Source organism: Postia placenta (assembly GCF_002117355.1).
Source record: "Postia placenta MAD-698-R-SB12 unplaced genomic scaffold POSPLAscaffold_9, whole genome shotgun sequence".
Taxonomy (NCBI): domain Eukaryota; kingdom Fungi; phylum Basidiomycota; class Agaricomycetes; order Polyporales; family Adustoporiaceae; genus Rhodonia; species Rhodonia placenta.
This window is the reverse complement of record NW_020169840.1, coordinates 706,355-716,433: the sequence shown is the minus strand read 5'-3', so window position 1 is coordinate 716,433 and position 10,079 is coordinate 706,355. Positions and strand designations below refer to the sequence as shown.

General features: G+C 50.4%; 3 protein-coding genes across 3 annotated transcripts in view; 1 reads left to right on the top strand and 2 right to left on the bottom strand.

Moving 5' to 3' along the window:
* Positions 1–2,499: 2,499 nt before the first annotated feature.
* On the bottom strand, positions 2,500–4,859 carry POSPLADRAFT_1047253 (hypothetical protein; the record flags this gene model as incomplete). Its single annotated transcript, XM_024479239.1, has 14 exons — positions 2,500–2,666; positions 2,720–2,748; positions 2,810–2,842; positions 2,900–3,133; positions 3,187–3,216; positions 3,275–3,469; positions 3,529–3,595; positions 3,652–3,902; positions 3,959–4,131; positions 4,183–4,280; positions 4,336–4,379; positions 4,430–4,521; positions 4,574–4,671; positions 4,724–4,859. The coding sequence occupies 14 exons, from the start codon at positions 4,857–4,859 to the stop codon at positions 2,500–2,502; spliced, it is 1,647 nt and encodes a 548-aa protein (XP_024337743.1).
* A 948-nt stretch (positions 4,860–5,807) lies between these two features.
* POSPLADRAFT_1070444 (hypothetical protein) lies at positions 5,808–7,161 on the bottom strand (the record flags this gene model as incomplete). Its single annotated transcript, XM_024482400.1, has 6 exons — positions 5,808–5,902; positions 5,945–6,078; positions 6,219–6,413; positions 6,546–6,572; positions 6,651–6,707; positions 6,740–7,161. 6 exons carry the CDS (start codon positions 7,159–7,161, stop codon positions 5,808–5,810), a joined length of 930 nt encoding a protein of 309 aa, XP_024337742.1.
* Positions 7,162–8,759: 1,598 nt separating this feature from the next.
* Positions 8,760–10,079, top strand: part of POSPLADRAFT_1146224 (hypothetical protein) — a gene marked incomplete at both ends in the record, with an annotated part of 2,355 nt that continues 1,035 nt past the window's right edge. The window contains 4 exons of the mRNA XM_024485899.1: positions 8,760–8,988; positions 9,043–9,420; positions 9,484–9,513; positions 9,597–10,063. Coding sequence (XP_024337741.1) covers positions 8,760–8,988; positions 9,043–9,420; positions 9,484–9,513; positions 9,597–10,063 — 1,104 coding nt within the window. The remainder of the gene's footprint in view (positions 8,989–9,042; positions 9,421–9,483; positions 9,514–9,596; positions 10,064–10,079) is intronic.

Sequence of the window (10,079 nt, the reverse complement as noted above, 5' to 3'; positions counted from 1 at the left end):
TGTCAACATAAGGTTCCGAGCATTCAATCCATTTCGTGAGAAAGAATAGGGGCTATACCAACCCCAATATCCGCAGAATAGAGTTGCTATTACAATTGATTCGAGCCTTGGGTGCCCATCGTTCTTGAAACGATCCCTTCCCTCAGGTTCAAAAATGGATAACCGTCCGCGTGATTGCGCGTGTCATCGATACAGCGTATGCCAGAACTCCATCAGCTTCTGGACATGTATACACTGCCATTCCGCAAGCCACTCGACCATTCCCATTCGGCAAGTGGCATGGCGATTGATATAACGTGAATATGAGTGCACACGAATCTTTGACTAACAGATGTACAGCAGATTGGGCTTAGCGATCGCATCGTAGATTCCGATACGCTTTGTTGAGGTGGATCGACTGACCGGTTATACATGGTATGCTGGATATAGAATTGGACACGGGTGCTTGTGACAGGCACCCTATACTGTATCCCTGCCGGACGGGAGACACATTTTCGTTGTGAGTACCTTTTTTAAGTCGTAAGAAGAACAATACAGACAAATGAGAACGGATAAACCCGTAACTAACGACATACACTTACCATTTGAACCTCATGCTAATATCTTCGTCGACCGCCAAATTTTGCGGTCGACTGAGGAGTAATGTTTTCAGTGATGGGGCTGTCGACGGGTTGTCCTTTTGTGCATACAAAAGTCTGCGTTTTGGATCCATCCAAGGCAGACGGATTGTGACGAATGCAGCAAAGACACTCTTCATATGCTGCCTTATATCTACTCAAATTGTTCTGATAGTGCCAACTGCGAAACCAGTGTACATACCTGTTGCGGCCGTTGGAGTTTTTATCTTTGCCAGGGGTTTTTGATAGGTCTTGGCCGCTGAGCGCAGAAGTATGTCAACCGCAATGGATCTCGAGGCGGCCATGAGAATTTGTTGGAGTGCCAGGAAAGCTGACGACATGACCCGCTACATCCAGACGGTCAACAGTGAGTATTGTGGTAAGCTGCCAAGCCCTCATCCGAGGCGTCATATCGTGTTTCACCAATGAACAATCCGAATCGACGCTTGGATTCCGACGATGCGCCTCAATAAGGATGTTCAAATCTCGTCCGACGCTCGCTCCCTCAGCCATCAGCGATCGACGCGACGCGGCCAAAGTTATGCCTTCGTGCGCGGCTTGTTCAGCACCAGCTGTATTCCTGTAGGTTCTATCTGCAAAACCATGAGCTACCATGAGACTTGCGATTGGAGCTCGCCGTGTCGCTGACGATCGCCGGTGGCTGAGGGATCAGTCGGGGTTAGAACTACCTACCAAAAAGGGTGGGCGCTCCACGAGAGAACCAGCAAACAGGACCCCGAATACTCACCCCAGAGGTCCGATCCAGCTGTTTCGGGGGTAGATAAGATAAGATTTGTTACGATCTAAGCGCGGGGACTTCAGGAACATTGCATATTTCGACGTAACTTGAGGAGAACTGTCCATCCCCCAAGTTAGGGCGAGATCTGTGACAGAATGCTCTCATAAAAGGCAATATACTGCTAAAAGTGAGTCTTTTTTATGGTCTTTTTTGGTTTTTTTTGGAATCGGACCTCTGAGGGGATTTTCCGGGGTCCTCAGCGAACGACAAAGATTGAGCAACCCTATAGGCAGTGTTTGTCAGACGGCATCTTGCATAACCCTGGCTAGCCTGTGTATACCTTCATCATGTCTCTGAACACCAAGCCGAGCGCCAAGTTGCGACTATGAACCCCCATTTAGGTTGAATGAAAGATGTCAACTGGTATGTTGCACTATCGTAGCAGGCTTTGGTTTGATTTCCCAGCCATTCGTGACAGATAATACAGTTCTGGTCTGCACAGGGCTCACATTTCGGTACCAACGGCCAGTCCATCAGTTTGCTCATCCTGTCGGTATTGGGTCGCATTACATAGATGAATCTCACTTGCATTCAAATGTCCATCAGGAGTCCTTGCATCAGAAGACGACATCGCTCACGTGTTCAAGTCGAACGCGAGGGATAATCAAGCAATTTCCGAGGCTTTCTCGCACTTGGCGAAGACGGAGCTGGAGCCTAAGACGATCCCCGTGTTCAAGGTGCCGACTATGAGGCATGGCTGCTATCGGAGATAAAAGCACGTGCCTTAACGGCGGCCATCTTCCTGGGGTTCGCAAAGGCAGTAATTGATGCAGGCCTGGATCGCGTCGTCTCCGCTGGTGGTATGGCCTGGAGTTACGCACGTGGGCTCCGTCTTTGAAGATGGATAGAGGCATCTACGGACGTGGACGAAGAGACCATGCACGCACTCCTCAAATGAAAGAGCGAGCGACGAGGTCTAAACAGTCCTAACGGCGTCCGTCATGTCGGTCTTCCGTTGGCTCATCCGCGTCGTTACGCCTGATTGCTAGCGATATAAAGCCCTGAACATCATGGCGCTAGTTCTAAGGGGCACAGGTACTCAAGGGCCTATTTCGTCTCCAGGCAAATACGAAACCAACGTCATCATTCAGTCTTTGCGCCCTCCGAGTATAATCCGACCTTCAAGAACATCTCCGGAGTCTCACTCTCCCTGCTCGTAGTCGGGTAAATAACCCCAGCCAAGTTCCAGATGATCGGCCTTCCCGTTGGCTCGAATGTGAACGCAGACAGCAAAACCGAGAGAAGAACCTCTGCATAGATCGAATGATCAGCTAAGTCCTCCCAAGGTTTCGTTATTGCTCACTCATTTCCATCTCCGAGAATTTGAAGCCGCTACGACATTCGGAAAGGTGTGAGAAACCCAGACATAAACTCAAGATATGATCTTGCTCACATGCAAGCTCGTTTGCCTCCGAGGAACGTCATGCTAGGTAAGCGTGTGTCAACGTCGTACGTGCTATCTGTGGATGTTGCCCTGACTCACAGATGCGAATATACTCCTGGGATCGGAGCTTCGAGCACAGCCGTTGGCAAGCCATTTACCCATCGCTCGGGCTTCCATTCGGTCGAATCTTCTCCCCAAAGCGATTTCTTGACATTGCATGCCCAAGCACCAACCAGCACCTCAGTTCCCTTGGGGATAGGTATCTCCTTGATGATTGTACCGTCGACCCCAACGACGGGCTCACTCAAGGGGAGAACAGTGTCCTTGTTGGGCCTAGAGGACACAATGTCAACCCTCTATGATGTCTCTGAGAATATTACACGTACACCCGCATTACGGTGGTTCCAATTGGATAGCTAAACAGGGGCTATAAGTACATCACCGTAGGCTTTGTCAGATAGTCAGGAGACTCACAGGCGAAGAGTTTCGCGACACACGGCGTTCAAGAATGGAAGTTTGTTCAACTCATCATACGAAGATTTGTTGTGGGCGCCGGCCGCGAGTATCTCCTGGCGCAGCTTATCCTGAACATGTGGACGCTCGGAAAGGATATGCAGAATGCGGGCGACAGTGTTGGATGTAGTATCCACCGCTGCGAAAACCAGTGTGCTGGATCGACACGCAACAATGAGTGGTGGCCAAACGGGGAGAATCAACGTAGTCCTCACGACATCTGGCCGATCAACTCCTCTTCCGAAAGGCGATCGTTTTCTGATGCCAACTCGTTCGCCTTCACTGGTATTGTTAGCAATCGCTCGTACGGCATTTAATGTTTCAGGTGTTCGACATACTCAGGACACTCATAATATCTTTTCCCTTGCCAATTTGTTCCAGAACCGCTTCGTCACCATCGGCGAGCGCCTTCCTCTTGGACATGAAGATTCGCACCGACCTTGCGCTCATAACGTCGACGATGGACCTGAGTTTCTGAACCGCTGCATTCGGCATCAAACTGATGGCCAGCCGTCTGACCCCTGCTGGTACTGTGAGAGGCATATACGGTAGAAGTCGCTGCAATATGTCAACATCCATTAGCCTTGGGCTATCGTCGCACATGAGTACTCTTAGAAAGCGGCAACGACCGAGCTTTGAGCTTACAACAGGGCCTTCAAAGCTGCGCCGTAGTCGTCCTTCATATCCGAGACGAAATCGTCGAAGGAATAGCCTAGCCCGCTCTGGCCGATCAGCTCGAGAGCAACACGGCCGGTCCATGCTAGTATGTCGATTTCCGATTGTCCGCTTTTGACTTGGAGCGAGATCGCATCTCGCAGCTATATGAATGCTGCGTCAGCTATGAGTACATGATGTCAACTGCTTCGTACCCTGTATATGACATCGTAGAATAACGGAAGCATGTTCCGCATGTGAGCGACGGAGAAAACAGGGTTCAAGATTTTCCGTTGTTTGCGGTGCTGGTCGCCTTCAAAGTAACTTCATGAAGTGAATGACAGCGAAAGTCGATTTCTGTCTCTTACCCAATGTCGCCAACAGACCTGGCCCAAATATGAGCTTATTTCCCCTATACAGAACGTGAGTAGTTGCCATATCGACCAAGCTGGAGTCACGTACAAGATAAACGACTGAGATTCCTCGAAGATGTGCTCCTCTTTGATGATCATTGTATGCAGTGCCGTAGGATCGGAGACGAAGACAATTGGACGCTGTAAACACATTAAATTATGATTCGTCATAAAGATTGCGAATAGGTCATACATTGAGGAAGCCTCTCAGCTTGACGACAGGCCCGTAGTTTAGGGCTACATCTGTTTGGAACGGCCATGCGTGACGATGGAACATCTCCCCGAGGGAGCCTGTATGAGGTGGAATCAATAGTGAGGATCCACGAAGAGTATAAGAACTTGCCTTTGAGGAAGGAGCGCGAGGGAGGCCCCGGTAGGTTCTCCAGAACATGGTTTTTGCGCCGTTGGGACCGCTGCCACGCGTACCAAGCAGCACCTCCGGCCAAAACCAGAAAGAGCACAGTGGGCAAAGTATCCATGGTAAGGGCGCAGGGAGAGACCTTGCTGATCTTAGAACAACAACATCCATATATACGAATACGTGGCATCATCAGGACTTAGTCCATCCGGAACATTGAAAGTATACATGATTATGTGGGTCATCTTCGACCGTGAGCACGAATGACAACGTAGTAGCTGTTATATATCCAGGTAATCTACGCGAATGCTTCTCGAGACTGTAAGCGGCCGCGTACTCAGCTTCAGGAAGCTATTCGTGAGACATGGAAGATGGTATTCGCCGGCGTCTTGACCTCAACCTCTAGGGCGTGCCCGGAGGAACCTCATGTTCTTCTATCGAGGCGCGAATCATGGTGCGAATAAGGAGGTATCGTGGAATCCTGCAGAGATAAAGACACAATCATGACTATGTAAAAGTCTCCTTAGATTCAGTCGATGACATCCAGTTGATCCGTTCAGTCATCAGTAACACCACCAGTTTACTTATCCTACTTACATCTCGAAATAAGTGCCATTAAAAGATCGATCAAGTTCTTATTCTTACTTACTGTGCCATACCGGGTAGTCGGTAGACCCCCAAGTCGACACCCTTGCCTGATTGGCCCAGCCAAAGTTATTGATCGGATTGCGAACATCCCGAGAGATTCCGGGGAATCCTGCTTTCTGATTGGCGGTAGGTCAGGCCTGCCGACTTGGGGGTCTGCCGATTACCCGGTATGGCACAGTATCTATTTAGTTACTCACACTTACATACTATTTTCGTCTATTTTAACAGCTCGTGCGAGACAAACAGATAAGAGACGAGATCGTCATATTCTACTTGTCACAGGAGTTAAATGCAAATAAGAGCGAAACGGCGTCCCCCCGCTCCGCGTCCCACTGTGGCTCACAAGCGCGAGCGCTCCGCCGTACGTTTCCCCCTGCATCGACGAAGCCGGTCCCCGGAGTAAAAGGGAGAATCCGCTAGTCTAGCAGCCCGCAGTGAGACTTCTCGCATCACACTTCCACTGCCAGTGCAGCTTCATGTCAGCCTCGCGCTTAGATGTCGGGATGCATTCCGGCTCTAGGCACACTCATTCGCACCTCACTCCCCCTGTCAGTATACTTCCTCTCCTCTCCCGTAGGATGTACTGCTTTTCATTGCGCGCATCCTGAGGCCCCTTGAGCTTCCCGCTGGTCGTCAAAGACCGGGTGCTGTCCTTCTCACCTGACTTTGGCGGGACACGCTGTTTGCCATTGCTGTATGGTTTCGTTGAAAGAACATTTCGGGGCAAGGCAACTGTGAGCGGGTGACGCGCGCTTCTGTCCAAAGAGCGATCGTAAGTGATTCGACCCTTGTCTCCACGCCGACGTTGTCATCGCTAGCGATAGATACGCACTGCGTGGAGCGTGGCTGGCATGACTGGTTGCGTAACTGGCTGACTCCCCCATGAGGTCCTAATATCCATCTGAGATTCAGACCCGGAATATCGACCACGGTCTCGCCCCAAGTACTGTTCTCTAGACAGATTCCGAAGTCGAGGCTGGTAAACGGCCTTCGAGACTGGGCAGCGACAGGATAAGCTCGAAGGAATCTATAGCAGTCGAACGTCGTTCAGAGACACGTCAAAGTGCGAACGCACAACGGGATTTCAAACATCCACGAAATATGGATATGACATTCAAGGAACGTCTGCCGCTGCGAGGATACGTAGAGAAAGACTCACGAAAAGTAAAAATTGGCTCGATCTCTTCTAGTATTGAAATTGGCATATCATGATCCTGGAGTGAGAGGCCGTTGAATCGTCCAACGGTCATTGCGTATTACATACTGTAAGAGCTGATCAGGCGTTTGAAATGATACAGCAACGAACGCTCCCTGAGATTGGCTGCGCAATATAGTGATACGATGCCAGCGGACCCTATGACAAGACCGAATGTATGCAGGTTGGTGAGATGATTCTTCTCGACGAGCAGCCCTGTGCTAAGAGCGGAGAGGTGCCGCGAACGCTCGAGCTCGAGCTCGAGTTTTGAGACCTTGAGTGTCGTCGAACGTAGATTCGCTGAGGTAATATGCAGCTCATCCTCGAGGTCAGACACCCTGTCATACGAGCTCACCAGCTTGCTATTGAGCTGGGAGACCTGCGAGAAGAGATCCTGGATTTGTGACCTCAGTGACGCGACGACCATGGCCTTTGCATCAGGGTCGCTATCATGTCTCTGCAGCTTTGCATCGCTACCGTTGGAGCCTGGGACGATATGAGTCTTCTCCTCGAGATAGTCAGCCTCCTGGTTGAGTTCGTGCATCTCCGTGTCGACGGAGTGCGTTCGGGAGTGCGCCATTTTCAGAGCAATATTGCGAGTTTCCGCGCGACGTCAATCGAGAACCGGCTCGACAGCGAGTGGCGGGGGCTTCAGGATTAATGCGAGCGAGATAAAGAGCAATAGTGTAAGTGAGGCTGAGATGAGATGAGACACCAGTCGTGGACGATGGCAAGCGACGACGAGTGACGCGACGACGCGGGCCGCGGACTTGATCTCAAACCTGCTGGGACTTCTTTGAAGACTATCGATGCATTTCTTAAAACGATCTCTCAAGCACAGATCCATGGTTCCTAGTCTGGACGTCGAGCCTTACAGTCAGTTGTCTTACGACGCCGTTCACTTCTTAAGTTTGCTCGCTTTTGTGCATTTGGGCGCGCGCACTATCGGTCTCTCTCCTTTGGGTCATCAATCTCGGCTGGTAAAGCTGGCAGGAGTGCATCATGGAAGGGTTGGGCGCCGTCATTAGCGAGCAACGGGCCTTGGCATGATGGTTCTTTTAATCGTGCGTTCAATGTTTTCGAACGCATAATCTTACACTTGATGGCCTACATTTCAGGGCATCCCGATTTTGCCAGGCTATTCTATCTATGTCTGTTGGCCACAATGTCTTTGACCGAGGTGATCACATCTTGTTGACTTGCCTGATTTACTTCACAAAGCTACGTCGGGAACCATGACTTAACAGGTTTGTACACCGATGTGATTGATTCAAATACGTCATATCCTTGATACGCGGACTGGGTCCTTGACGTCACGTTGTCCACCCGTACGATTCAACTTTAGATACGCGATTCTCACTGAGTCGGACATATACTGGGTGCGCAAGGCTGCGATTAGTTTTTCTCTAAGCCTTGACATAGCACATTCCACAGCCAACCCTCGCCTCAGATTAGGGGCTAGACTTCTTATGCTAGATTCCGGTCTCACTAGCATGCACGTACTACAAAGCCTACGATTTGTTCGCAGGAGCCCTCGCAGATGACAATGCAAACGAGTACGCTCTGTCACCATTCACCGAGAGCTATGTCGGCATAGTATCCACGACGCTATTTGCGGAGGTTCTCCTACCCTGCGGGTACTCTTCGCAAACTGATCTGCAAAAGCGCTACGTCTGCGGTTCAGAAACTTAAGTCTCCTCGACTTCTCACTTTGGTCGACTTGTTCAATTTCGCTCTCATATTCGCTGTCTCCGCCGAGCACATTCCCCTCGCCGTTGCATTGTGCACATCTATAACTTGATACAGAATCAGTAGTACTCTACTGAGTATCAACGACATCAGTAGGGTTACTTATACATGGAAGTGACGAAGACTGTGGCGCTCACTATGCAACTTTGTTCACACAATTGCCGAAGCACGGCTCGCATCATGCCTTCTTGTGAGTAAACTATGTTCACATGTCATCCACAGAACCGTAACTGACTCTTGTAGCCCCATTATTGCCCACAACAGTGTCATGGGGCTGCCGAATCCTTATCTCGACGCTCATGTCCGTGGCAATGTTGTTTTCTACATCGGGACGATATCAAATTGTTCATTTCGTGTATGTTATAGTGAGTATGATGTTCCCAATGTACAAAGAACTTTACACTACCATTCCCCCGTTTCCGTGTCGCAATGTTGACTTTTGACGAGGCGTTGAATTTCTCGACCATCTTGTCCGCTCTGGCTTGTCTGTCTGCTGGTGTCATAACCTTGTTGCTCTTACTTCCCTACTTCATCGACCAGCTTCAGCTTCGAGAGTATCCTGGAGCGCTCCTCGCAAAGTTCACTTCGGGATGGATTTCTTGGATTATAAGTCGCAACCAGTGGTCGGAGACTGTAGATCGTCTGCATGTCCAGCATGGTCAGTCTCCGTGGCACTTTGCCTGGTTGGACGCTAAGTCGGCATGTTCTATAGGCTCATTTGTTCGCCTCGCCCCCAACCATGTCTCTGTTTCCGGTCCCTCTGCCTTCGAGGCCATCTACGGCCATCCTTCCAGCGCAGCAAAGGCGCCTTTCTATGACATCTTCAGTGCTGGTGGGGCCGCGAATATCTTCACCACACGCGATCGTGCAGAACATGCACGCAAGCGACGTGTCGAGGCGCATATGTTCTCACCTCAGAGTATACGAACCCTTGAGAGTACTGTGAGCGTGCACTTCCATGCCCTGGTGGATCAATGGGATGCTCTGTGCGCACATATACAGAAGGCTGGCAGCGGAGGTGCAGAGGGCATCATCGGATCAGTCTCGTGGAAGGTCCACGAGAGCAGAGTATGGTTTGATTGCATGCCTTGTGTGTGCTTTCGATTGTTTTCATCGCGAGTAATCTAGCTCTCATGCATATTCATCCCCACAGGGTTCATGTTTTGGTCTTTTGATAGCATTGGTCAGCCCAACTCATTGCCAGCTCGAGTACTCGCATCGACTAATCGTATATATTGCGTCGTATCATGTTGAAAAACCATGTAGCCGATCTCTCATTCGGACGACCCTTTGGCATGCTTGTATCAGCAAAAGATGTTGTTCGCATCCCCAAGTCGAATGCGAGCGGCATTCAAGCCATCGCTGAAGCGGCCTCCCATTCAAAGAAGACGGAGCTGGAAATGGTGGAGGTCCCCTTGATTGAGGTGCTCGTGAAACGTGGAAAGACCATTGCTGCTCTCGCATATCTCCCAGCATGGGCTCAGCCTATCATCGGCCGTCTTCCTGGGTTTCGCGAGGGATATGGCGCTATACCGAAGCTAAATGGCATAGCTATCGCGGCTGTTGCCGACCGACTTCGGTCTCCAAACGGACGTGCAGACATGCTCACGAAGCTCTTGGAAGGAAGAGACGGGGAGGGGTATCGTTATGGACCTCAAGAGTTGAGTGCGGAAGCAAAAACACTAATCGCTGCCGGCGGAGACACGACCGCCAGGTCAGCTAGTGTGCTACCTGTGTTCCAGGAGCTAT